Source organism: Ostreococcus lucimarinus, chromosome 2, assembly GCF_000092065.1.
Source record: "Ostreococcus lucimarinus CCE9901 chromosome 2, complete sequence".
NCBI lineage: Eukaryota > Viridiplantae > Chlorophyta > Mamiellophyceae > Mamiellales > Bathycoccaceae > Ostreococcus > Ostreococcus sp. 'lucimarinus'.
This window is the reverse complement of record NC_009356.1, coordinates 404,262-430,318: the sequence shown is the minus strand read 5'-3', so window position 1 is coordinate 430,318 and position 26,057 is coordinate 404,262. Positions and strand designations below refer to the sequence as shown.

General features: G+C 47.0%; 13 protein-coding genes and 1 pseudogene across 14 annotated transcripts; 7 read left to right on the top strand and 7 right to left on the bottom strand.

The window, feature by feature from the left end:
• Positions 1-551: 551 nt before the first annotated feature.
• Positions 552-4,138, top strand: LacZ (Beta-galactosidase, putative; the record flags this gene model as incomplete). The annotated part of the gene is made up of 3 exons (XM_001416348.1): positions 552-731; positions 779-849; positions 895-4,138. 3 exons carry the CDS (start codon positions 552-554, stop codon positions 4,136-4,138), a joined length of 3,495 nt encoding a protein of 1,164 aa, XP_001416385.1.
• Positions 4,139-4,685: 547 nt separating this feature from the next.
• Positions 4,686-6,542, top strand: SmkH (Protein Lysyl hydroxylase fusion protein, putative; the record flags this gene model as incomplete). Its single annotated transcript, XM_001416347.1, has 1 exon — positions 4,686-6,542. One exon carries the CDS (start codon positions 4,686-4,688, stop codon positions 6,540-6,542), a length of 1,857 nt encoding a protein of 618 aa, XP_001416384.1.
• ErcC (DNA excision repair protein ERCC-1-like protein) lies at positions 6,505-7,143 on the bottom strand (the record flags this gene model as incomplete). Its single annotated transcript, XM_001416105.1, has 1 exon — positions 6,505-7,143. One exon carries the CDS (start codon positions 7,141-7,143, stop codon positions 6,505-6,507), a length of 639 nt encoding a protein of 212 aa, XP_001416142.1.
• Positions 7,144-7,595: 452 nt separating this feature from the next.
• Positions 7,596-8,128, top strand: Rps28e (Ribosomal protein S28e; the record flags this gene model as incomplete). Its single annotated transcript, XM_001416346.1, has 5 exons — positions 7,596-7,598; positions 7,736-7,749; positions 7,848-7,893; positions 7,943-8,021; positions 8,076-8,128. 5 exons carry the CDS (start codon positions 7,596-7,598, stop codon positions 8,126-8,128), a joined length of 195 nt encoding a protein of 64 aa, XP_001416383.1.
• A 180-nt stretch (positions 8,129-8,308) lies between these two features.
• Positions 8,309-9,649, bottom strand: Hel1 (DEAD-box helicase, probable; the record flags this gene model as incomplete). Its single annotated transcript, XM_001416104.1, has 1 exon — positions 8,309-9,649. One exon carries the CDS (start codon positions 9,647-9,649, stop codon positions 8,309-8,311), a length of 1,341 nt encoding a protein of 446 aa, XP_001416141.1.
• A 402-nt stretch (positions 9,650-10,051) lies between these two features.
• Positions 10,052-10,846, top strand: Rpl19e (ribosomal protein L19; the record flags this gene model as incomplete). The annotated part of the gene is made up of 3 exons (XM_001416345.1): positions 10,052-10,135; positions 10,270-10,353; positions 10,436-10,846. The coding sequence occupies 3 exons, from the start codon at positions 10,052-10,054 to the stop codon at positions 10,844-10,846; spliced, it is 579 nt and encodes a 192-aa protein (XP_001416382.1).
• A 196-nt stretch (positions 10,847-11,042) lies between these two features.
• On the bottom strand, positions 11,043-12,792 carry Hpt1 (homogentisate phytylprenyltransferase/homogentisic acid geranylgeranyl transferase; the record flags this gene model as incomplete). Its single annotated transcript, XM_001416103.1, has 13 exons — positions 11,043-11,081; positions 11,130-11,234; positions 11,288-11,342; positions 11,399-11,451; positions 11,498-11,560; positions 11,606-11,699; positions 11,750-11,829; positions 11,876-11,927; positions 11,979-12,024; positions 12,072-12,168; positions 12,217-12,291; positions 12,342-12,422; positions 12,469-12,792. 13 exons carry the CDS (start codon positions 12,790-12,792, stop codon positions 11,043-11,045), a joined length of 1,164 nt encoding a protein of 387 aa, XP_001416140.1.
• A 357-nt stretch (positions 12,793-13,149) lies between these two features.
• On the top strand, positions 13,150-15,091 carry TubG (gamma tubulin; the record flags this gene model as incomplete). Its single annotated transcript, XM_001416344.1, has 13 exons — positions 13,150-13,157; positions 13,205-13,268; positions 13,316-13,447; positions 13,497-13,646; positions 13,695-13,814; positions 13,864-13,936; positions 13,987-14,222; positions 14,271-14,350; positions 14,404-14,497; positions 14,550-14,603; positions 14,653-14,804; positions 14,857-14,953; positions 15,002-15,091. 13 exons carry the CDS (start codon positions 13,150-13,152, stop codon positions 15,089-15,091), a joined length of 1,350 nt encoding a protein of 449 aa, XP_001416381.1.
• A 486-nt stretch (positions 15,092-15,577) lies between these two features.
• TraS3 (predicted protein) lies at positions 15,578-18,190 on the bottom strand (the record flags this gene model as incomplete). The annotated part of the gene is made up of 1 exon (XM_001416102.1): positions 15,578-18,190. The coding sequence occupies one exon, from the start codon at positions 18,188-18,190 to the stop codon at positions 15,578-15,580; it is 2,613 nt and encodes an 870-aa protein (XP_001416139.1).
• A 206-nt stretch (positions 18,191-18,396) lies between these two features.
• Positions 18,397-18,549, bottom strand: OSTLU_30006 (predicted protein; the record flags this gene model as incomplete). Its single annotated transcript, XM_001416101.1, has 1 exon — positions 18,397-18,549. One exon carries the CDS (start codon positions 18,547-18,549, stop codon positions 18,397-18,399), a length of 153 nt encoding a protein of 50 aa, XP_001416138.1.
• A 303-nt stretch (positions 18,550-18,852) lies between these two features.
• On the bottom strand, positions 18,853-19,125 carry TraS2 (annotated as a pseudogene; the record flags this gene model as incomplete). The annotated part of the gene is made up of 1 exon: positions 18,853-19,125. A coding segment is annotated over one exon (273 nt), but the record flags the coding sequence as incomplete, so codon positions are not given.
• A 547-nt stretch (positions 19,126-19,672) lies between these two features.
• Positions 19,673-21,433, top strand: Glk (Glucokinase; the record flags this gene model as incomplete). Its single annotated transcript, XM_001416343.1, has 14 exons — positions 19,673-19,792; positions 19,840-19,890; positions 19,942-19,992; positions 20,045-20,101; positions 20,152-20,223; positions 20,275-20,429; positions 20,480-20,525; positions 20,579-20,635; positions 20,683-20,727; positions 20,777-20,809; positions 20,868-20,972; positions 21,025-21,096; positions 21,143-21,352; positions 21,404-21,433. The coding sequence occupies 14 exons, from the start codon at positions 19,673-19,675 to the stop codon at positions 21,431-21,433; spliced, it is 1,104 nt and encodes a 367-aa protein (XP_001416380.1).
• A 23-nt stretch (positions 21,434-21,456) lies between these two features.
• Isr (inhibitor of striage chloroplast protein-like protein) lies at positions 21,457-22,302 on the bottom strand (the record flags this gene model as incomplete). Its single annotated transcript, XM_001416100.1, has 1 exon — positions 21,457-22,302. The coding sequence occupies one exon, from the start codon at positions 22,300-22,302 to the stop codon at positions 21,457-21,459; it is 846 nt and encodes a 281-aa protein (XP_001416137.1).
• Positions 22,303-23,060: 758 nt separating this feature from the next.
• On the top strand, positions 23,061-25,805 carry Ccd-Arp (Carotenoid dioxygenase plastidic fusion protein, putative; the record flags this gene model as incomplete). Its single annotated transcript, XM_001416342.1, has 1 exon — positions 23,061-25,805. The coding sequence occupies one exon, from the start codon at positions 23,061-23,063 to the stop codon at positions 25,803-25,805; it is 2,745 nt and encodes a 914-aa protein (XP_001416379.1).
• Positions 25,806-26,057: the final 252 nt, after the last annotated feature.

The following is a 26,057-nucleotide window of genomic DNA, read 5'->3' as shown; positions in this document are numbered from 1 at the left end:
TGCCAGTTTCGGTTCGGGGCATCGCTGCGTAATCAGACGATACTTCCGCTTGATTTCAGTTGGGTTGCTATCACAAGACAGTATCGAAGCTCTCGTTGCACGTCGTGTATTCTGTCCGCCGCGAGCCGGTCTTCTCCGTATTCAACTAACTTTGTCTGAAGGTCCTTCACTGAAGGACCTTCAGCAAAGGTATCATACCAACATACTACTACTACTTTTCACCAAGGTAGGAATACTCTATTGTAGATGGCACTAAACGGTGTAAAATACGTATATATCCACGGTTCATGACTCGTCATGTGTGTAGGTACTCTCTAAAGGTGCGATATATAAATTTTTCCAGCACCCTGGGAGACTTAAAGAAGCGTTGTCAGGCCCAGTTCGGTAGTGCGTCGTACCCTCTGCAACACTCCCCCACAAGTGACGACGCGTGTTCGCGAACGCGTCACGCGTACGACATATCATAAGTCTTGAAATCGACCTACACGTAATCCTTCGACGGAAACAGCGGTCATAGCAAACAGCTGTCGTAGCGCTACGCGCATTCCAAAATGTACTTTTGGAACCTCTTTGCAAGCTTCGTGTTTCGTTGCTTTAGTCTCCAGGGAATAATCAACTTTTACGAAAGCTGGACTTTTCGCACATCGCGCGTGCTATCAATTATACTCAGAATCGGGGAGTGTTCCTACGCAACCTTTTTCGACAGTTGCGTTCAGGAGCAACTGGTTTCAGTACGTGTCGCATACAACTAATTGAAATGCAATCACACGAAAAATAGGTAGACGAGCCTTTATCGTCGGCCGAAATCGCCGACTGGGAGAACGCATCTATTGTTGGTCGTGATCGAAGGTAGGTCGTGTCGACTGTTTCTATATGTGTGCTAAATATGCCTAGGCCAAGTCACTGCACCTTATATTCTTTCAGAACTGTGGACGAATGTATATCTTTCTGGAAAGGTGGAGGCCTCTGGAATGAGAGAATTAATTTAGCCAACGTTCAGAACCTGAATGGCACGTGGAAGTTCAAGCTTCTGAAGAATCCACGCGCCATATCTGATGAATTTACACTGTCAAACTTCTCAGACACGTTCTGGGCAGAGATTCCAGTCCCTGCAAATTGGCAATGCAAAGGATGGGATCGACCTATTTACACAAACTTTCAATATCCTTTTCCATTGCATCCACCAGTCGCGCGTACGTCTATTAAGCTAGGTATTGATGCTGGTGTTCTGTGTGAAAACTGCGTGCACGCGACAAATCCGACGGGCCTGTACAGGCGAACCTTCCAGCTAGATATGGACTGGAATGAATCATATGAAAGGACTTTCATCGTGTTTGAGGGGGTCGATGCAGCGTTTCATATATGGATCAATGGTCAACTTGTCGGTTACTCTCAAGATAGCAAAATGACCGCCGAATTCGACGTATCAGATTCTTTGCAAAGCGGGACTAACTTGGTGGTGGTCCGCGTTTATCGATGGTGCGATGGTAGTTACTTAGAGGATCAAGATCAATGGTGGCTCAGTGGAATATTCAGAGATGTTTATTTGTATCGTAAAAGAGCGTCACATATCTGCGATTACTCCGTGCAGACAGAGTGTTGTGATTGGCAGTCAGGCACATGGGAGCTTCGAGTTGGGATTGAAATTTGTGACACCGCCAATGCGTACTTCAACAATGACAATAAACGTCTTCGTGTTCGTCTTTTTGATTCTTCCTTACGTGAAATATCTACTGGAACTACGGACAAGTTTCTTATCCAACACTATTCACCTGATTTTGGTACAACGCAAGAAAAAAACATAGAGGAAGTTAGGCAATATGCAAATGTATGCTTCAACATAAGCAACGTGGCAGAATGGTCGTCTGAGCGTCCAACGCTTTATCTACTTGCCATTATTTTGGAGAGTGAATCTGGAGAGTGTTTAGACTGCGAAGGGTGCAGAGTAGGCTTTCGAACTGTCCAGATTTTCAACAAACAACTATTAGTGAACGAAAAACGAATCACTTTTCAAGGAGTAAATAGACATGAACACTGCCCTGTAGAGGGAAAGGCGGTATCGGAGAAGCTCATGATAGAGGACATTTTGCTGATGAAACGTAACAATTTCAACGCAGTGCGCACTTCACATTATCCGAATCATCCGAGGTTTTATGAGTTGTGTGATGAATACGGATTGTACGTTATTGATGAGGCCAATATTGAGACACATGGGTTTGAGTTTGGCTTACATTCGACGCCATATCTAGCAAATGATCCTGTATGGAGAAATGCATACATGTCCAGAGTATCACGCATGGTACAACGCGACAAAAATCATTGCTCTATCATTATTTGGTCACTTGGCAATGAGTCAGGTTGTGGCGGCGCTCACTTTGCTATGTATTCATGGGTAAAACAAAATGACAAAACCCGTCCAATTCAATATGAAGGTGGTGGCTTCAAGACAAAGTGCACCGATATTATTTGTCCCATGTATGCAACACCTAAGATTTGCCAAGATCTTGCATCACAGATGGATGATCGACCAGTCATTTTGTGTGAGTATTCTCATGCCATGGGAAATAGCAATGGTGGTCTCGCCAAATATTGGGAAGTGTTTCGGAGCAACCGTAGTGCGCAAGGAGGGTTCATATGGGACCTTATCGATCAAGGATTAAACTGTTCAACAAATGGGCGAATTCATTGGGGCTATGGCGGAGATTTTGGAGATTCACCAAACGATAAGCAGTTTTGTATCAACGGGTTGGTCTTCCCAGACCGTTCGCCTCATCCTGCCATGGAAGAAGTGAAGTATCTCCAACAACCTACGATGATACGCGCACAAGGAGATAAGATTATCGTTGAAAATCGATATCACTTTACAAATCTCGAGTGTATGAAGTTCGACTGGTGCGTGATTCTCGATAGTGGCTTCATACTTAAGAAAGGCCAATTTAGCAAACTTCACATTCAACCGGGAGCAGAAACTTCTTACGAATGGTCCCAGTTATTCCCATCACTATCATCTCTCGCGCAGCTTGTCCAGAGGAAGCAGTTTGTGTTTGGAGAATGGTGGATTGACGTATCGGCTTCGTTCATCAAACATCAGTCTTGGATACCTGAAGGTGTGAGTATTGCAAAGTGTCAGCTTATGTTGCCGCAACAAAAAGTCCCTGTTCCGGGAAGCTTGAACAGTGAAGCTGCAATTCATATAGAGCATTTGAGTGATGCGATTTGGGTCACTTCGCAAGACAGCACATATGTTTTCAATGCAGCTTCCGGTAGATTATTGAAGTTTCAATTTCGCGGCGAAATGTTGATTCAATCAGGCCCGATAGCGAGTTTATGGCGAGCTCCAACAGACAATGACAGTGGTGGTTGGATTTTTTCTTTTGCCGAGCGATGGGCCAAAGCAGGACTGGATACTTTGCATGAGCACGAAGAAGCTGTCGAAACTTTCGTAGACAACTTCGGAAGATTTCATTGTGCTAGTAAGCTTGTGCTTCGAACTGCTCAAAAGAAAACTGTATGTCGTCTTTGCTCTCATTACACGGTCTTGGCGTCTGGTCATCTAAATGTTACTTGCACATTCGATTTATCACCTCATTTACCACCTCTTCCTCGAATTGGAGTTCTGATGCAATGTCGAGCAACCATGCAACAAGTTGAGTGGCTTGGACTTGGTCCACATGAAAATTATTTAGATAGAAAGTCCTCTGCGTTTCTGGGTCGCCACTCCGCAACTGTTGACGATCTTCATGTTCCATATATAGTACCAAGTGATAATGGTGCTCGCCAAGAAGTGCGCTGGCTGGCTTTAGAATCTTCCGCAAGCGGAAATAAGTGCTTGTTCACGAGCAAGGAGAATTTCAATTTCAATGCGTCAAATTTCTCTGACGCTGAACTGGCGCGAGCCAACCACCAGCACGATCTTCAGCGAAGTGACAGTATTCACGTACATTTAGATACATTCCAAATGGGTTTAGGAGGAGACTGCAGTTGGTTTCCATGTGTGCACTCTGAATTTCTTGCACCTGCTCGGAAGCGTTTCACTTTTACTTTTGTCATCGCAGGAGTTGGAGGAAACGAAAACCCAAGTGATGTTTTTCAAGAATTGCGATTTTCGCGTGACACAGTCGAACTCACTTCATCGTGAATCAGTGTGACGGTCAATACCAGAATAAAAAAAAGAATAAAGCCCTACCGGGAAGAGGCAGTCTCTTCAGACGATCGTAAGCAGTTTTCCACATAAGCACTAAAGCACTAGATTCTTTAGTACTGACGGCATCATCTTCCCAACGGCCGTCGGCCGATGATGCCACTCGTTAGAGGAAATATATTGAGTCGAAAATCCGTTGTCGTACGGGAACGCGCCTTGCGAAAGCGAGGAAAGCGGGAGACCTCTTACTCGAGTATGCCTCGAGCTCAGTCGGTGACATAGCTCAGTTGGGAGAGCGTTAGACTGAAGATCTAAAGGTCCCGCGTTCGATCCGCGGTGTCGCCATTTTTTTTTAGACCATCGCATGGCAAGTGATACTTAACGCGTTAAATAAAGTGAACACCCGTTACAGTATGACAATAAATGCGCGCGAGTGAACTTGCGACGACCCGAGCGGGGCGGCGGCTGCAAGGTGCCGCCACGTGACGTCTTGCAGCTAAGAAACGTTTGAAGTATGAACATGGACAGCAGACATCATCGGAAGATGAGCAAAGGTGACTTTCACAAAGTTGACTCGTCTACGAATTTTCTCCTTCTACAAAAAAACAGTTCGCGGCAAACTTGCGGAAACTGTTTGCGTCTTTTCGGTAACTGCGACGATGATAAGGCAAGTTTCATTAGGTGTGACTGTGGAGATATCTTCTGTAGACGAGATTGTGCACCGCATGCGATGCGGGAATTAGGCTGGCATTCAATTTTATGCTCAAATAGAAGTGAACCAATGTTGGAATTCTACGAGTATTGCCGAAGGTCGAGCGAAAGTTTCACTTTTGCTGCTAAGGTGCTTGCTCAACTTTTATCAGCAATGTCAGAGTGTGAAACGAGCGTATCAAAAATACAATTGAGTTGGTCGGAGCAATTCGATCCGCGTCATAAGTGGTCCGAACTTGCTGCACGCGCCAACTGGGAGTGTACGGACTTCTATGAGTTTGTGCGACGAGCGTGTATTTTAGAACATCAAATAGCAGATGCATGGGACTTATTGAAAGCACATTTGAATAATAGATTTGATCTAGAGACAAAAACACGATTTGCCGAGCTTTTAGACTTTGAGATGTACGCAGATATAGTGGCTTCCATTCAGCGGTTTGCTGTAGCTATTGGTACAGAGAAGACAACAATTCCACCGACACGCCAATCTCCTTCCCAAAATGGTGATACTCATCCTGCATTAGCTCATTACGGCTCAAAGTTTGATATTCATCCGAAAGTTTCATACCATTGTGCAATTATGAATAAATTGCCAGATTACTGCGGTTTTTTGTTGGCACCAATTCTGACCAAATTCCAACACAGCTGCAATCCAAGTGTGCAAGTTGAAGCTAATTCAACCCTTTCACAGGTGAAATATGGATATATAGCGCTCAGAGAAATTGATCAGATGGAGCCGATCTCTTTGACAACTATACCTCTTCATTCTAGTGTAAGTGCCAGAGATGCCTCACTGTTGAGGCAGCTTGGTAAAGTTTGCGTTTGCTCGCGTTGTTCGTGGGAACGAGAAGATTTTGGTAGAGTTTCGCCCGAACAAATGAAGCAATTGGCTCTTCAAGCGCAGGAAGAGGGGCGATACTCAGAGGCAGAGCTCTTATTTCACTGCACACTTCTTCACAATCCACACGACACAGATGTGCTTCATGCGTATGGTGTGACGCTCCTTAGTCAAGGCAAATGGAAACTTGCCCACAGTATCTGGCAACTCGCTTTTAAGGTTGACAAAGCTCATCTATGGCTATCGAAACAATTCAACAAAGATGTTTCATACGCAGCGTATTTATGTAGAAAATGTCCCGAATACTATGTGTCTTTTCAGACTATTTCAATTGATGAAATTTATTTGACAACAAATAGTGCAATATCACCATCAGCTTGTTCTAGCTGGATTAAAACCGCCGAAGCTCATGCAACAAATAGAGGAGGCTGGGACACAGATCGTCACAAATCTGTAGCCACAACTGATTTGCCTATACACGAAATTCCCTCTGTCTTGCGAGAGTGGAATTTGATCTTCGGGCAAATCATAGGTCCCTTCATTCAAGAACGTTTCAGAGTCGATGGTGACACGAATCTTAGGGTTCACGATGCATTCATAGTAAAATACGATGCCAGTGATGGACAGTGTCAGCTACCAGTACACACCGATCAAGGTCACTTCTCCATAACTCTTTCTCTAAATGATCCTATACAATACAAAGGTGGCGGTACGATTTTCCCGGAGCATGAGTTCATTGTTCGACCAAAGTGTGGAGATTTCGTCGCTTTCAGAAGTTATCTGACGCACGGTGGCGTGCCAATCACATCTGGAGTCAGGTACATAGTCGTGGCTTTTCTCTACTTGAGTTGAGTGAGGGATCATGATCGATCATAATGGGCTTCTGGAGAGCTTGTCTCAAAATTTGTGCTTTCGTTGCGCCGACACCAGGGCAATCAGATAAGCTCCGCGCATTCGATTTGCACAAATCAGAAAATGAACAGTAATTATGGCACAAAGCATGAACATCAAGTTTATTTATGCCGCGAATAGAAGAGAGAATGGAGCACACATCACTGATCATTGTAGTACTAGTATCCTTCCTGGCTGTTGCAGCACACAACGCGTGAATGTAGCTGATTGCCTCCCTTAAAGTGTACACACAAACAAGAACACAATTCGATGCTGCACAAACTCTATTTAACGAGATCAACGCTTGAAAGCTGTCCTCTGAGTCGACGAGACATAGAACAACCACATTCGCCAGAACGCTTGAAGCTTTCTTCAGGCGTTGCGTTGATAGGTCCGCATTGAGTGTGTGGAGGCGAAGCGTGCAGTATACAATACTGGTGTGTTCGTAAATGAAGTCGCAATCAATGTTCTCGAGTCTGTACCCGACTTCCAGAAGAGCCAATAACGGGTGTGTCTTGTGTAGGACATTCACCAAGAGCGTGCTGAGGGGCGGCCGTTTCATCCTCGCTCGTTCGTGTCTCTACTCTTTTTTTCTACTCTTTCAAGTTTAGAACAGTTGGCTCAAAGCAATTTGTTAGCGTGCACGCCCAAACATTGTAGCTATTGTAGCTAACTCCCAATCTCGTTTGTGCGAGGCATTTTACGTAGTCTTTGCTTGGAAACGTAGCGGACTGTTGGCTAGCTTTAGCTTGCGCAGCACTGTGCCCGTCGGCATCTGTCCGTGAAGTCTTTTTAGATGTACAGTACTAGTAGACCATATAATATAATATAAATGCGTATATGAGTTCGATTTGGTTAAAAAATGCGAACGTAGGTAAGAAATTACAAGCCGTCAGCGGGATCGTGCTACTTGCAGCCTTGCCTGCGTCATACCGAAGCTGCTGTCTCGAGACAGCTTGCGCTTCGCTTTCATCGTTTTTAAACAGCCATCTGTGGTCAGAACCGTCACGCAAAATGGTACGTGACGCGCGTGAAGCGACGACCGCACGCTGAAACCCACCGAAATCTTCCTCCCGGAAACGTGCGCGACCTGGCGTGCTCCGGCGTGACGAAACGTAGATACTGACTATCAGCAACTTTGATCATACAAACAGGACGTCATAAAAAAGTGAGTTCTATTTCTAACGCATTACTTGCGTCGTGTCTGTACAACGCGCCCGCTTGGTTGTTTGATTCCTAGAAACCCTAAACTTACTTCTTCGGTAGAGCAATCGTGATGAAGGTCATCGGTCGTACGGGCTCTCGTGGCCAGGTAATACAGTAGTTTATACGTCGAGCGTTATATCTGATTTCCGTGTTAGGTGACACAGGTTCGTGTTAAATTCTTAGACGACCAAAATAGACAGATTATGCGAAATGTGAAGGGCCCGGTGCGAGAAGGTACGTGAACAAAAATACAAGCTTCATAACTTGTTTCTAAGTCTATCGATCTAGGCGACATATTGACGTTGATGGAATCTGAGCGTGAGGCTCGACGGTTAAGATAAATGTGGCTTTGTTGAAGTCTGAGCACGAGGCTCGATGGTCACGATAAATAGCCAGGTGCTGCAATGCGTGCCCACGGAGTACAAGTCTAGGAAGCTTTTCGTGAAATATGAATTTCGAGTAAAACAATAAAAGACGCAACTATTTCACAATTTGTACTGACGGTAGTACGACTAAGAAATCTAAATAGTCGAGCCTTGAAGCTCTGTTGAAAGGAGTATTGGGACATGGCGCTGAACTCGTTTTATGAAAGTTTGTGCTTCACGTGCTGTCGAACAAATCGTGATACATTTGCCCGTTTTGCCTGCCCTCGCCGTTCTTCCAGCTCGATGCAGATACGTCTCGAAATGCTCAGGAGCGTCAAAAGATATCACAGCCGATACTGCATCGATGTGTAAACCTCGTGCAGCGGCATCTGAAGCAACAAGGACACCTCCCTGGCAGCGCTGGAAGTTTTGAAGCGTAGATGCTCGTCTTCGAAGGTTTGCGTCACTGCTATACTCGAAACAGGGCAAATTTTCTAATTTATTCAACCGCTGTAGTATATGTCTAGCACGATATACCGAGGCAGAGAAGACAATAACTTTTTCACCCTTGAAAAATTCAAGTAGCGAGACAAGAGCATCAAACTTATCAGTGTGTTCCGCAACAATCGCATACTCAGACAGCGTAATAGGCAAAAGTGGACAGACACTATCATAAGCATTGATTCGATCAAGTGCGAAAGCTCCAACCCTTTGTAGACACGAACTTTGCAATGTTGCTGAACAAAATATAAGTTGCAGTCTTTCAGAGTTTCGTTCACCCACAGTGAGACGCCGACACTGACGTGTTCGCGCACACATTTCATAGTCCAGCGTAACGAGCCAGTTTTGATATGATTGTTGAAGCATTCTGTCCGCCTCATCGATGACTAACAATTTCAATTTCTTGAGAATACTCGTCCGATGTGCAGCAAACCTTCCAGGAGACGCTACAAGTATTTGTGAAGGCACATCCAGCGAATTATGTCGCGCAAACTGGCGCGTGATACAACACTGATACATACGCTGTCTATTTTGAGCCAATAGCCGTCGATATCGCTTGTTCACTAGTTTAGTTGAATTGGTTGTATTGCGACTTTTCCCAACAATAGAAATCTGTACGTGCAATGCTTTGCAGAGTTCACTAGCGGCGACGCATACCTGTGCGGAAAGATCGCCACTCGGTACAAGAATCAGGCACACTGTTTCGGCTTTCGATACTCGCTTTGAAAGTATCTGTAACACAGGTAGCAAATAGGAGAGAGTTTTACCGCTCCCGGTAGGAGCTGTGACACACAAGTCCCTCTCGAAGCTCCCCGCAAGAGCGCGCGATAGCGTCTGCTTCTGTACCGGTAAAAGAGAATGAAGCTGACCACGCGCAAGAGTAGCGTAAAGACGATGATCAAGAGGTGAAACTGGTGTAATTTGTCGTGGACATTCGCCGTTCATGTCGTGCCCATTTCGTTTCCTTAGCTTCTCGCCGCTCACGAAAGCACGCATGCCGCGTGTGCGAAAAGAGACGAAATATTCGTGAAGAAGAAACAAACGCCGACGACTGTCGTCGAATGAATGCTATTCTGCATCCCAAGCAGGGTCTGCGACAGCCCGGCGACATTTGGGGACCGACCGGTGCGTCCGTAATTTTTAGGTGATTTACTGATATTGTATGATATGATGTCATACTACGGTATGGTACCACATTGGTTGCTATATAGGTTATAGTAGCTATATAGTATGTTTTCATCGACACGAGAAATGATACCACACTTCGGACATAAAAAGTGTAGTCCAGAGGAGTGCGCCTAGCCGTCGCACCGTCGTCGCAGCTGTGACACGGACAAACCCTAAAGTTCGGCATAGCGTGCCGTTCGCCGATCAAGCTACGAAGCAAAATCTTGTACCATGGTCTCATTAAAGTTGCAAAAACGCCTCGCCGCATCCGTGTTGAATTGCGGTGCACGCAAGATCTGGATGGACCCTAACGAGGTGCGCGAAACAGCCTCCAACCCGATCTGTAGGATCTGTACACGATCACGTATACGTCCACGTGTACTATACATCCCGCATTACGACGCCCTGGGGAGCAAACACTCTAACCCATTTAATTTTGCGCTTCTTAGGTCAACGAGATCGCAGCTGCAAACTCGCGACAAAACATCCGTAAACTCGTGAAAGATGGTTTCGTGATCCGAAAACCTACGAAGGTACGTTGTGCGAGTCGTTGCGTGACCGCGTCCCTTTGGCTAAGAACGCCTGTACTGACCTACAAATATGTTGTCATTATAGATTCACTCGCGCGCTCGTACAAAGAGAGAGCAGGCCGCCAAGCGACTAGGCCGACACACCGGTTACGGTAAAAGACGCGGTACTCGCGAGGCCAGACTTCCCACCAAAGTACTTTGGCTTCGTCGCCACCGAGTGCTGCGCAGACTATTGTCAAAGTACAGAGATGCGAAGAAAATCGATAAGCACATGTACCACTCCATGTACCTCAAATGTAAGGGGAATGTGTTCAAGAACAAGCGGGTCTTGATGGAAGCCATCCACAAGGCCAAGGCAGAGAAGGCCAGAGAGAAGTCCTTAGCCGACCAGTTTGAGGCACGAAGAGCGAAAAACAAGTCTGTTAGAACTCGTAAAATCGCGAGACGAGAGGAGCGTATCGCTGCAGGCATAGCCGGTCTGAACACTGAAAAGTAGGAGAAATCATCGCGTGCACCTTTTGACACTGTGGACGGATCGACAATAGTTTAGTCTACAAAATGTAACACGTTGTCCCTGATCTCTGTTCGGACTACTTTTGCCTCTATGTGAATTGAGCGATCGAGCATAAATATAACCTCTCCTAAACTTGCCTTCGGAAGCCGCCAAACTTTCACGAGTCAGTGGCGTCACGTCAAAGGAAGGGTAGCATGAAGTATTCACAGTAGAACATCTACACGGATTGGGAAGCATCAATACATAAGAACCATGTCAAAATTACCTTCCAGATGAACATGTAAAATGAGTAAAGTGAACTCGATGACGCATGCTCCGTTTTCGAATATTTGATGAAAATCAGAATAAGGGAAAGCGAATGCCCCAAGGTCTTCGGTGCCAAACACTTTAAGAACGGATGCATTTGAAAACTAATTGACGCACCAACACAATCATTTGAATACACGAATCTGAACGGCTAAGTCCGACTAAAATCCCACTGTCCATTGAAGGGATAATAAGCTGATAACACTCGTTCAATTTGAAGTGCAATACCTTGAATAAGCCAAAAACAAGAGCAAACAGCACAGCCTCAAGACTGGTTTAACCTTTTGAACGTTGAGACAAGAGATGATAATTGTACATTAAACTCACGCCGAGTCGCACTGCCAGCGTTCGCATTCCAGATTGCGAATCACCAACCAAATCTGGGGTATCCTATTTAACGTAAGTGAAAGATAGGAATAGTTGTAGATCTATTACCTTCAACAACGCAATCACTACGGAGTAAACGCTCATAAAAAGTATCGAAAAGGCCAAATTTTCTGGCATTGCCCAATAAGGAATATAACTTGACCTAAACAGGGATTATCAGGAAAGGACGTCAAAAATTGTTCCACGCACGACATGAAGTGCCCGAAGAAACCCCACTGCACTAGGATAGCCCTCACGCTGAGAATGCACACAATTGCAAGCGCAGGAATCCGCTAACGAACTCAGATTTTGTCGTATTTTTGCAAGCGACGAGTATACCTTCCAGCGAAGTAACTTAAAGTCTGTAGAGTAGATAACTCCGAGTAACAAACTATTTCACGCGTTAAATGTGCCAGTGTCATGAGGTGGATCGATCAAATACCTCAAAACAAGAGTAGTCAAAAGGTGGAAAGATTGTGTCAACGTTCCTAAAACGAAGATTTACAAGCTTCATTTCGGAAATCCAAAACCTTACCGCAGATGACAGAACTCGAACAGCATACAGCGATGGTTGTTAGTGCTGTGTCTGTTGTAAAGCCGCCTGACACGAGTGGCAAATAAGGTTTATTGATCTATGATAATAGTGAGGTCTTTTCGATGAAAATACTTCACGTTTGAACCTTGTCCATCTTCTTGTCGTATATTTGATTGAGCCCCACAATAGTGACATTCATCGCCAACGCACAAAATATCACCTACGAAAACTTACATACAGTGTTGGGAGGCAAAATGATGTAAAAAGCACCTGCCAGAGCTTCCAAAGTAAAGTGTTGTATGGCGATGAATCTACTGAGGCGGCCATGAGACTGATCGATACTATGCTTATCTACGGAAACAATCAAGTTTGACAAGACCAAACAACTCAAAAGTACCAGTGTTCCATAAATTGTATGAGGTCGCATGAAGCCAAAAAGACTTCGCGAAAGGTTGGGGATTTTTCTGAAATCGTCGATGAATCCGGAATGTTGTGAGAAACCAGAGTTTCGATGAGCGGCCGTCGACTCAACAAAGCGAGAGGCTCTCAGCACCTGCGAAAGTCTCCCGGAACCACCAGGCAACACATTCGTGCGCTGAGCCTTACGGTTCGTGCACAGCACTGTTGAACACTGCCTGGAGTATGTTACGCGATCGTTGACCTGCATCTTTGCCCAGAGAAAGCATCCACGAAGAGCTAAAGATGCGAAGGTCGGCGTCATTTTTTAACTGGAGGTAGGAGAAGTAAACTCAAACAGCGTAAGTTTGATCACGGATGGAAGTTCACAGTTGGAAGACGATGCTCACGATGATTTCTACTTGCGTATTTCCAGTGCTTACGGCGAACTCATATATGCCCTCCGAAAGTTCCTGTCCTTGCGTTGTTGTGCAAGTCCGCGCGCAAGTTGCGCGGGTCGCAACAATTCTGCTGGTCGTATTGTAGATATTACTGTACCAATGGCGGAAAATGTAGTTAGAGCTGTCAAAAAAACACAAAACCGTTTAAAAATTCGACTGCACGGTCACTCGCGTTCGCGCTTGGCGCTCACGGTGCCGCACAGTTTTACTTTCAGCAGATCATGCCGCGGTGAGTCTGCCTCAAGTATTCGCACAAGCTTTTTAAACCACATTTAGAGAGATCGTGACGATACAGATAGGTCAGTGTGGCAACCAAGTTGGCACAGAGTTTTGGAACCAGGTTCGTTTGCTCAGTTTTGGTGTAAGTGGTGTCTAATTTCTTGCAAGTTATGCACTGAGCATGGGATATCAATGGATGGCACGTGTCGCATCGATGGGGCCTCTGTAAATATGTTCTCCGATCGGAAGGATGTTTTCTTCTACCAAGCAGATGATGAACATTATGTACCAAGAGCGCTGGTAAGGATGCTATGTGAGGGATATACCGACGTCATTAAAACTTGAATAGTTACTTGATCTTGAACCGCGTGTCATCAACTCTATTCAAACTTCAACACAGCGTTCTCTATTCAATACTGAAAACTTTTTTACATCTGCACACGGGGGGGGTGCGGGAAATAATTGGGCAAACGGGTACACGCAAGCTGAGGCTGTTCATGTAAGTTGGAAAATGTTGCCATCCTGCAAGCAAACTCACGTGTATTAGGAGGAGTTAATGGAAATGATCGATCGAGAGGTCGACGGTAGCGATAGTCTTGCGGGTTTTGTTATTTGCCACTCGATAGCTGGCGGGACTGGGTCTGGTATGGGATCATATCTATTGGAGGTGGGTTGTCGTGAATCGCGTAGCGAATGCATTCTCACATGATAACTAGGCTTTGAGCGATCGGTATGGGAAAAAACTTCTGCAAACGTACAGTGTTTTCCCAAATCAAAGCGAGTCAAGTGGTAAGCACGGAAGGCTTTATTATTTTGTTGCTGCTCACGTCGTAGTAAAGATGTCGTTGTACAGCCGTATAACTCTCTCTTGACTCTGAAACGTCTAACAAACCACGCGGATTGTGTAGTTGTTTTAGATAACGCGGCTTTGAATCGAATCGCAATGGACCACCTCCATGTTGCCTCGCCTGATTTCTCCCATACAAACTCTCTCGTATCGAAGGTCATGGCAGCGAGTACCACAACTCTCAGATATCCTGGTTACATGAACAACGATCTTGTTGGTCTCATAGCGGTAAGTTCGTGGGACTTTAATGTCCTTTTCTAAACTGGTTTGAAACAGTCCCTGATTCCCATTCCACGGTGCAATTTTCTCATGGCTGGGCTTACACCTCTCGCTGGTGTTTCCGCAACGGAAAGCAGGTCCATGCGGCACAACTTCAATATTCATATGTTCTCATGTATTTATTGTACAGTACACGCAAAACTTCTACCCTTGATGTCATGCGAAGACTCCTACAAAGCAAAAATGTGATGTGTTCCTCGTATGCGGGCACAGGTGTCAAAGAGGTCCATCCCTTTCCGTGCTTCCCGCCTTTCTTTTGCTTAAAGCCAACTTTAGGGCAAATTCATATCCATTTTGAACATCGTTCAAGGAAATATTGAACCCATGCAGGTATTCATATTCCAAGGTGTTCCGCACTTGTACACTCACATCAAAACAGATACACAAAAGCTTACAGCGTATACGAGAACGGAAACTGGCAAATTTTATCACTTGGGCACCTGTCAACTATCAAGTTGCTTTAGCGAGGAGTTCTCCGTATATCGCGAAAACGGCAAGTCTGAACGGACTCATGCTCGCAAATCACACAAGGTGAGCTATAATGCAGCTCTTTGCGTCGTCCTGCTGACACCTTTCACACCAGCATACGTCACTGGTTCTCACGAAGTTTGGAGCAGTACGATAAGCTAATAAGGCGTCGGGCATTCCTCGATCAGTATGAACAGTTTGATTTATTTTCGGTGAGTCGCGTTTCCTCGATTAGTTGATGAGAGTTACAATGGTATCAGGACTTGGGAGAATTTGCTGATAGTCAGGAAGCCGTTGAGAATCTCGTGGAGGAGTACAGGGTGTGCGAAGCAGGACCAAGTCGAGATTAAAACGAAGTTTAGAATTGTGTGTGGCTGATTCTTCGAACGTGTAGCCTTAGACGCACGGTGTTATCTAAGCTGTACGAAAAGAGTACAGTACAAAGTGATTTCGAAAAAAAATATGAAAAACGTTAATTTTCGCGTTTGCGCGCGTCTAGCGTCGCGACGCGGAATCCGATCGCGCTGATTCGCGGATATATTTTGTAAAAACGTTAGAGCTTTCCAACGCGCCATTGTTCGTTGTCTCGCGTTAAGTATCGCGACGTCGAGGTTCCGACGAAATTTTTGAATTTTGAGGTTAATTTTATCAAAAATAATGAAAACGGTGATGAGGTAATTTTCAAGTTGCTCAGGGTCTAGAATTACAAACTTTGTGCGTCGATACCGACGGCGCGCGGATGCGATGTGCGCTTAAATCTCGCACGAATGATGGGAATAGTGTTTTCTATCGATATTTGCAGCCCGGTTGTGTGTTCGAGTCTTTCACGTGTTCTTTTAGTCCGTTATAAGTTGTACTCGGACGCCACTTGGATGGTACTTCACCTCGCACCTTACGTTTGCATCGTCGACTGACGACGCGTGACGTGCTCTTTTGGGCCACCGCGCGTTCGCAACTCTTGTACATTCTATGTTTGCTTCATAGAGCCGCTCGTCAACCTCTTTCAACTTATCTCTCAAGATATCAGCGGTCGGTCCTTGTGGCAGTGGAATTCGCTTCGCGCGCATCACCTTCATGAGTTCAGCTCTTGTAAGAGATTTCTCGAGTGATCCGTTGTCGTCCAGGCGTTTATGAAGCGCCGCAAGAAATTGAATATCATCCGTGTTGTCCTTGAACCGAGCGTCGCATCCATCTTGAGCTGCGTCGTGCGTTCTCTTCTTCGTTTTCTCTCTCTTCTGTCGAGCGGCGAGCAGGCGGGCCATGGCTGGAGCAGTCGCTTCATCATAGCGATCGTGTCTGCGTGTACTTCTCTGTTTCCGGGTCGTCGTCACGATGTTCTTTGTGATGTTTTCTTGCTTTTCGAGAATGAGCTGCTTCATAACGTTCAAGTGCTCGTCGTTCATACTATGGTTACTCGGATTTTCAACAAGGCTCTTGTACACTTCGTCCAGCTTCATCATGTTCAGGGGCGCCCGTGCGAACGACTCTGGACTACCATCAAACGTCACATCGAATGTCGAGTCGCTAGATTGTGCGATAACTCGCAGTCCGGGCGCTCCTGGTATGGACATGCGCTCAACGCACCGCTCGGCAGCTTCAACTTGAGATTCCTTGTCCGGTGTCGAGCGCTGCGGCTCCTTGCGTTCATGGTTCGGGAAGTTTTTCCAGAGTGGAGCTCGATTAAAAGGGACCAATCCTTGCATTTTAAATCCTTTCTCGACAGCCTGTTTCGTCCAAGCGCCTTTCCATGCCTCCTTAACCGCGTACCAAAACTCTCGCTGTCCGAAAGAAGTAGCGACGCCGTTCTCGAAGAGCTTGATGAACCACGCGGCGGCGAGTTGTTTCATCGCTTCGATTTCAGCACGCTCGACGCGAAACGCACCTTTAAACACACCAAAGTGGTACAAATCTTCGCCTTGCAGGATATGCGTGCAATGAGGCGGCAGAATGACCATGAGAATCCCCATTGCTGCACAAATCTCAAGCACCTCGTCGACTGTGTGAGCATAACATCCGTCACAAATCACCATGGCCGGATTCTCCGGCGACAAATCGGGAACACACGGCGCGAGATGATCCTTCAGCCAAGTCGCGAATGCGAATCCGTCGAATGAACCCTTCTTCGTTCCTCGTATCCATTGGGCTTGTTGGCACGCACCCGTCGTCGTATCGGTGATAGTTCCAGGGATTTCAAAACCATCTTCGACATTTGGCTGCGTCGTGCACACAAAGTAAGGCGCCAAGGACTCGCCAGCGAGGTTTCTACATCCCATGACGGATGCTGCGAATGCATCGTTCGCTGTGACAGCCGATCTGCGGTTGTCTTCGCCCTTGATGACCAACATTCTCACTCCGCGCACGCCTTTCTCATAGGCAAGCATCACCTTCGCCTCGTCGAACGTGAACACGCGGCTCTTCTTTTCTTCGTTCCAAATGATCATCTCACTACTCCTATCGTTCGCGTCGAAGTCGGCATTCCATGTCGCGAAGCCATTACTGACTGCTGTTTGGGCCACGCGCTGGTAGTAATTGCTGACGTTGTGCTCCGTTGCGGCGTTGAGTCTCAAGGCATCCTGGGGATTGTACAGAGAAGTGTCAATGCCATGGCGATTGAGAAATCGATAGAACCACGCGGATCCGAACGTTTTATCAGAAGGATCTGCGTGATGCTCGTCGCGATAGAAGTTTTTAGCCATCGACAAAATCGTCTCTTGACTCAGTGATATCCCAACTCGAATGTAATGCTTCACAATTTTTGCGAGCTGGTCCAAGTATGCGTTGCTGAGTGCACTTGGTCTGCCGCGGCCGTCTTCGCACTCGGAGTAATGGGGAATGTCATCCCGGAACGACTGAGCCGTGCACACGCGTTTCAAAAACGCTTTGGTGACTCGTACGCCAACCTGCTGCAACTCATGGACAGCCTGCGTCGCCGAGATGTCCCCGCGACTTAATGCATGCACTACTTCGACGTAGAAGGGGTGCGGATTTCGGCTCCGCTCTTCACGGCGTGTGCGTGCGACATCAGCGGTGACGTGCACAGTGTTTTCGGACTGATCTGATGTCGAAGCGCACTCTTCAGTGACCAACGCGCGCGCGTCTCGCTTCACATCCTTGTCTTTCAGCAGCTTCCTCACGCGGTTCAGGAACGCGTGTTGTTTTATCAACTCTGTTTTGAAGCTCACGGTGTCGAGGAATAACGTCGTAGCTGTCACTTTTGCCATTACCTGGCCAGAAACCTCCCGGCGACGTTTGTTCGCGAGCAAAGAAACGGCGACCTCACGAGCATCTTTGGCCACTTGAGCGCGCCCATCTTCGTCGTCGCAAGCGGGAGCCGTCGTTGACCCTGCTCCTCCCAGCGAGGCTGAAGATCGCTGAGAAGCCTTCTTACAACCTTTCCGTGCCGTCGACACGGTCGGAGACGCGCTTCGGCGCGCGCGAGGGGGCGTCATACGCGACAGAATCTGGCCCAAAAGTTAACGTGCCCATCGAGCTCCAACGGTCGTGTTCCGTCAACACCCACGCACAGAATTCAAACTTAAACGGTCGGATATCACGATACGCGGAAAGATCGGTAGACTCCGCGCCGCCCGGACGCGCGCGCGGCGCGAAGCGGCGCGACAAGACGTCGAGGTTAATTAAATTCACTATTTTACCCTCATACATTATTTTCGAAATCCCTAGTACAACTAAAATATATAACCTCCCTGAGCATGTCAGTGCCCCTCAAGGTTGGTGAGTCGTGAACCACCGATGGTGAGTAGTGCACCATCCGGGAGTCGAACCCGGGTCTCGAGCTTGGAAGGCTCATATCCTAACCGTTGGACTAATGGTGCATGGCGTGTGGTGACGCGCTACGCGTATATGTAATCGTGTCAAGCAAAGGTGGTGCACGATCGCTTGCGCGGAAAATAGTGGTGCAGCAATCCCGTACCCGCGATTTCCCGGTACGTACCCACGTACCTGTCCGAATGTCCGAACGCGCCAGTCGTATGGGTAAACAGTATGAATCGTCTGGTACGAGCTGGTACGAGCTGGTACGAGCTGGTACGGAGGTGACGAATCGACGAGAGCCGCGCGAGAACCGACGCACTTCGCGCGCACAGTCTATCTATTAATTCAACTTTCTACTCTTACTTCGTCGCTCCTTCTCCTGACGTCCTAATACCTTGTAAGCTGCCTTGTGTGCAAAAGTTTCCTTTGTCTTGTCCCGAGCGGGACGTGAATCATCATCACGCACCGGCACGTTTGCACCAAGGCTGCCCAGAAGCAGTACTTCCATTTGATCCGAAACGTTTACACGTGGTAGCATGACGAGCTCGTCTGGGCCTTTTACGTACTCATCCAAATTCTCGTCGTCTGACGAGAGGATTTCAACGTCTCCAATTCCATCACCATCGCTGTCAGCATCTATCACGGGATCTGCGCGCCGCACGTCCACCACGGGCGCAGCGCGTTATCTTCCGCACCGTCATCCACGCGCCTCGGCGCGGCGCCCGCGTCGTCGGTATTCGACGTCGACATCGAGCGTGGACGTCTGCCGCTTGCTCAATCATCATTTCAAATTTCAAACACGTCGCGCGCAAACCCGCGCTCGTAAACCCCGGTCGCGCCCTCGCGTTCGCGCGCGCGTCGCTCGTCGCGTTTTTTGCGGTCTTGACGTGAATTTCACCCGCCGTCGCCCCGTTTCGCGCCGCGAAGCGCGAGCTACAATATTGAGGGCTCAAGATGACCTGTACCAGGAATTTTCTGGTACGTACCCAAAACCTCTGGTTTTAGACTGTTTGCCCATACAAAACTTAAGGTACAAGGGTACAAGGGTACAGAAATTCCTGTACCCAGTGCTGCAGGCCTAGCGGAAAAAACCGCGCGCTCAAAAACGTGCGGCGTACCCGTTCGACGCTCACAGAAGTGCACGTCTTCGACAATTCGGCATGTGGACGAACGTGTCGACGCATAGAAAGTTCATCTCACGTTTACAAAACTGCAAACAAGTCTCTTTCGCGCACCGAACGCAAACAAACAAACCCGGTAGACGGTTGACGATGAGCCACGTACGTTTAATATGCCCTTAAATCATGCCACTAAGCCAATAGAATAGAGCTATACGATAATCGCAGCTGATATCGGTGGCACGAATGCTCGGTTCCAGGTTTGTCGTTTCGTAAGTGCTTTACGCTGAGAAAGACGTGTCAACCAACAGGCTTGGGCAATATCTATGGAAGGCGTCGACGATGAGTTACTGTTCGAGAAGGTACTTTTTAGTCGTATAATTGGTAATGCGCTGCCTCACACCGCGATATTAGACGTACAGCACTAATTCCTTCGACGCGTTTGACAAATGTTTAAATGTATTCTGTCACGTACGACAACACACTGCTCTTTTCGTCGTAAGCTCACTACGCATTCACAGGACTCTGGACTTGACCACTTCGACTCTTCTTGTTTCGCCGTTGCGGGTCCAGTAGAAAACAACTGCTGCGAGGTAAATTGAGTCTAAGTATCAACCAGTTTCGTCTAAATAGCTTCGTCATAGATGACAAATTTAAAGTGGCAAGTGAACGGTGCTCAAGTACAGCAGTCGTTTAATATTCCAAAAGTTTCTGTTCTGAACGACTTTGCCGCGGTTGGTCACGGAATCACAGGCTTAGACCCGTCCCAGCTTGCGAAGTTGAATGACATCGAACCAGTGTACGATGCGGTGCTACAGTCGCATAAATGATCTCATGACAATCTTACAGACAACACGGGCCCATAGCCATCGTAGGACCAGGAACAGGTCTAGGGGTGAGTGTTGTACCTTTTCAGCGCATATTAAAATACCAACTGTTATCTCGAAGGAGGCTTTTCTTATCTGGAACGACGCAAATGAAGCGTATTCTATTATTTCAACTGAAGTGCGTCTCTAAAAAGTTCGAAGAGGGACTCACTTACTCGTGTTCAGGGTTCACATGCACCGTTTGCACCAAAAAATGAAGTTCAAATCGAGGTTTGCGCATGATGACAATGATATTTATCCCATGCTGATTATGTCGTAGCTTCTTAAGTATATGTGGGCAAAAAATTACAAGGTATGAAAATTCAAAAGTACGCTTCAAGCTTTGCGTTTGTACCTGAGTGTCTGCGTAGGTCTGTGAAGTAGAGCAAGTTTGCAGTGGTCCAGGACTAAGGAGGATTTATGAGTTTCTTTGCAAATCAATTCATACGAAACCCGATGACATAGAACCCGCGGAGGTGAAGTTTCTTTAGCATCTTTGAAGTACAATCGTGCTGAACACTGCTGAAGATTGCAACAAGGGCACTTGCAAATAGTTGCAAAACTTGCCGCACGACTTTGAAAATGTTTCTTGAAATCCTGGTAAGCGATAAGCTCCATCAATATGACTTCATCTGACTCTATTCAGGGTTCGGAGTGTTCAAGTGCTGCCCTACGCGTTCTCGCAACCGGTGGAGTGTACATAGCTGGTGGTATTCCCCCCAAGATTTTACCTCTGCTCATGGATGGTTCACTAACTACTGCGTTCGAAAACTGCAATCCCTCCATGCGCAATGTCGTCGCCTCATTCCCCTTGATCGCCGTAAAAACTCCAAACGTTGGTCTTCTTGGTGCAAAGGTATGTTGCTACGGTTGTCGTGCTCTCGCGACTAATACACACCAACTGAAGGTGCTGGCGAAACGTCAGCTGGGTGATTGATAGTGTTATATTTCGCAAGGGCACTAACTTTCGTATACATCTAAGCTAAAAATATTTTGTAAGTTCCTAAACGATATCCACTCTAACGACGGCACAACCATGTTTGCACCTCTCAACTCCCAGGTAGAGTCGACGCCATTGACAATTACACACTTCATTCCTATTTCAGTCGTAGCTTCGATTGCGAGGTGGTGGTCACTTATGACAATACATTTGGAGATCGGTCGAAAAAGCGCACGCGCTGCAACTAAATAGTATTCAGTGTCTGGTAAGCCACTTTGTACGTCGTCACGACCTATCACTGATTCCGTCTTGAAGTACCCTGTCAGTTGCAAACGACGCAACAAAACTGTTAGCTCTTCGCTCGAGAGTTGTGAAGAATAAATAGCACAGGGCACGTCGAAGCCATCGAGTAGCCGCAAAAATGCTAGAACATGCTCATGGGCTCTGTGATCAGTGGTTTCCGTTCTTTTGCAGAAAAGTGCGCTTTTGCGCTGAGTCAAGAACCGCACTTGCTGTGGCTCGGATGCCCAGTTGAATACGCGAGAGACCGCATGATCTGTCTTCTTCCGAAGAGCCGCCCGGAGTTGATACTCAGCAGGTTGTTCGAGGCCTTCCTCACGCGCTATCTGTTGCCACTCTTCTCGGTCTGCTTTTGCACAACTGGGCACTATAATACCTTCAAGTTCAAAGATGACACCAAAACGTCGAGTTCCGAGTTCTTCTAAGCGCTCCAGTGGGCTGAGCACTCTACATGCATGCCGAGCACGTTTTGGAAGTTTCAAAGGTCGATGTTTTGTCCAATATTTCGAAAAGCCGTCCTTCCCAAACGGCGGTTTCGAAAGTGGCTGGGAGGAGCAAGGACGCATGTTGACGCGCTCCGCTTCGGTGAGCTCGGTGAGCTCGGTGCACGTCAGGAGCGGCTTTGAAGCGATTACCGGAGAGTATGGTGCTTGTTAGAGTATACCATTCGGAGCATCGCGGATACGCGTTCGGTTGTATCGTAGCGTGGCTCGTGTTAGTAAGCACGTCCGTTTACGAACAAGAAAGACTGGAAAGACGGAAAGATTCAGATTTTGTGCCGAGATATGATATACTTAGTAGAAGTTAAATACGGCGATGAGATAAAAGTGATAGATCGCTGCTTGTGCGCTTGTTCGAAAATGATGTGATATCCAATCGCTGGGGATAGGCTTGCTCACGGCGCGAGTTCACGTTTGCACACGACGACGTCGCGTGGAAGTCGGGCAGTCGTGTGGGCGACGGTGATCAGTCGTCTTGTGACACCGTAGTAAAAACATCCTTGGATCTTCAAACTCGCGGTACGTTCGAAGCCCGAGTGGTGAGTGGTGAGTGGTGAGTGGTGAGTGTTGGCTGATTGCATCTTATCACTTTTGTCGGCCTCTTTTTGTCGGTCTACCATAGAGTATCGCTTGAGCTAGAATCCAACATTTGGTGCCTCAATCTACGAAGCATCCGGTATAACCTGTTCGCTCAGACTCTCTCTCGAAAGTCTTTGGAACACGTGGATCGTGCAACTCAAGATAGTGGCTGCTCTGTGTACTGATTATCACGCAAAAAACGTCCACAGCGTTCGACTACTACCTGCATCAGGTAATAGCGCAACATGGGCTCACTATCGGCACACAACGCTCCTGTGCGCTACTATAAAACATACCGCCGCAAGAGCTGTCTTCTTAGTTTGCAGACAAGGCGTGTGTCCTCTATACTTCGAGTACAAACGGAAACAGATTTGTCTACGAGAACGATCCAAGAAATAGATTCAATTCAGCCTTCGAGTGATGAGGATACAGGCTATATTTCTGCCGCCGCTTCTACGTCGTATCAACTTCTAGATCCAGTGGAATACGGCGAACATGGTGCCGCTTTTCTTTCTGGAAACTATTATCCGGTAGGACAGGAAGTCACGGCCTGTTGCGATTATGATGCGCAAGCTGGTGATGATTCTTCGACGATGAAAATTAACGGTAAAATTCCAAGCGATTTTCCACTCGGTCAGTACGCGTACGTAGGCCCCAATCCAAAGTTTGCTGTTGATCACTACAAGCGTTGGGGTGCAGGTCCAGGGCAAGTAGATTTTGGTTTAGGATCAGGCTGGCATCATTGGTTCGAGGGTGATGGTATGATCTACGCTGTAGACTTTTGCACTGGCAACAGAGTTAAATTTAGAAATCGTTTTATTCGGACGTCTAGCTGGAAGCGTGAGATTGAAAGCGGAAAACGCATATTTAGACCACTCATGAATGCTGACGGTGGAACATTTCTGGCAAATGCACTTTCCAACCTCATCACGGGTGGAATGTTTATGAAAGACAGTGCAAATACGGCGCTTCTCCATTTTGCTGGTAGGACGTTCGCGCTACAGGATACCTGTCCGCCTTGGGAACTTGATCCAGATACCCTCGAAACAATTTCAGCATGTACGTTTGATGGCAAACTACCTCCTTACGTTCCTTTCACTGCGCATCCAAAAGTGTTACCGTCAACCGGTGAACTTATTTTCTTTGGTTTCAATCCAGTCTCACCGCCACATTGCTCTGTGGGTACGTTGAAGCCAGATGGTACAATCTCGAGCATCAACTCGCTTTGGTCTATCCCGTTTGTTGGTAGCATTTTCATGCACGATTTCTGTGTAACTGAGCATTTTACGGTTCTTTTTGAAGGCAGCATGGATATCAAGCCTGTTCGACAGTTGCTAGGGAAACACCCTCTTCAGTATAACGAAGACAAGCGGGCGCGTTTTGGAGTGTTGAATAGAGATGCACAGTCAACAAGCGTGACTTGGTTTAATTGTAGCTCGTCACAAATGGTATACCACTTCATCAATTCGTGGGAGGAAAAAAATGAAAGGAATGAGCAGTTGATAGTCATTACTGGAATTCGTGAAGACGGCTTTTTCCAAGAGGCGATGCGCGCTAACGGTTCAAGTGAGTGGATCAAAGAGGCCGTGCGAGTTGGCAAGATTCCAAAAGTTCATGAATGGAGAATAAATCTTGTCACTGGAAAGGTCACAGAAAGATATCTATTTAGTATTCCTTTAGAAACCCCACGCATCAACGACGCATTTGTTGGAAGGCGAAACAGGTACGCCTACGCCGGGCGAGTCCTTTTGTCAGAGTTGGAATCGACCACTCAGCTCAAGTTTGACGCAGTCGTGAAAATTGATATGCAAGAGCAGAAGACGGTCACTTATGAGCATGGTCCAAACCGTTACGGTATGGAAGCCCAGTTTGTTGGAAGACCAGGAGGTGTAGATGAAGATGATGGCTGGTTAGTTATGTACGTTCATGATGAGAGCTATACAGCAACAGACGTTAATGGGCGCACCGAGTGCGTCATAATTGATGCACAAGATGTAGAGGCTGGTCCCGTAGCAACAATTCTTCTGCCCGAAAGAGTGCCATATGGGGCTCATTGCATGTGGCGGGCGGATCTAAAATACCCAGGTGCAACATTTGAAGACACAGCAGTAGCATTTGAAGCACTCAGTGCGAATTTTCAAGTTAATGAGCCAAAGATGTTTGCCTTCGAACAGTCGCAGCGAGGAGAGCTTCTCGAGGCTGTTTGGAAAGGGCTCTCTCGAGTTGCTTTGGGTCTGTTTGTACACGGTTGGTCCCCACGCATCGCGCGTGAAAACGTTACAGAGTACGCTTTCGTGAGAGGCGCTGGACTACGGTTTTTGGAGGTCAGCAAGCTTGGTAGCCACCGTCTGAGAGAGGCAGTCAAAGAACGTGCCGACGCTACGCCAGCTCCACCAACGCTGACACTTTATGACGTCGAGGATGACGACTCCTGTCGGCTTGTACGAGAGGTTTTGAGTATTTGTGACGTGAGTTACTTGTGCAAACCGTGTCCTACCGCGTCGTGTTCGAATAGCTCCGAGTTAGCGATTCTACAGGGTGTTGAACTTGGGTCTGAAGTAGTCCCTTTCCTACGAGATGATCGAAACGACGACATCGCTGTGAAAGGTGCTGACGGCATCATTCAGTATCTCTATCAGGAGTATCTGGATGGCGAAGAACCAGCTTCTCTTGTCTCATTGTTTCAGAGGTTCGCTCAAGCGTCAAAGATCAATGATGCTTCGCATCGGCGTACTTCACGTGCAGGTGAGCAGCCTTTGATTTTTTGGGGTTACGAAGCTTCTCCATTTTGCGCTCTAGTGCGAAAAGCTCTGAACGAGCGGGGAATTTCTTATGTTTTTCGTCCATGTGCACGCGGTAGCCCAAGAAGGAGTTTGCTTCTCAATCGCACCGGTATATTTCAAGTACCTTATCTTGAAGATCCGAACACCGGGATCTCGTTATTCGAGAGTGTCGATATCATCAGCTATCTGAAGAAGACCTACGACTAGATAGCATTTACTTGGTATAGATAGTGTAAAACGAGCACATTAAATCATTTCCTTGCAGACAATATGCTTCCTAAGGCACACACGAACTATAAAAGTTTCGCCCGCTTACGTACTTCCGAAGTATTTCCTATCAAGTAGCACAGTTGTCACATCGTTATGCTACACAAGTACAGAAACGTACTATGCGCGCCAGATCGCATCGCACCATATCGCGTCACTTGTGTAAAAAATTTCCTACGATTATCAACAGGC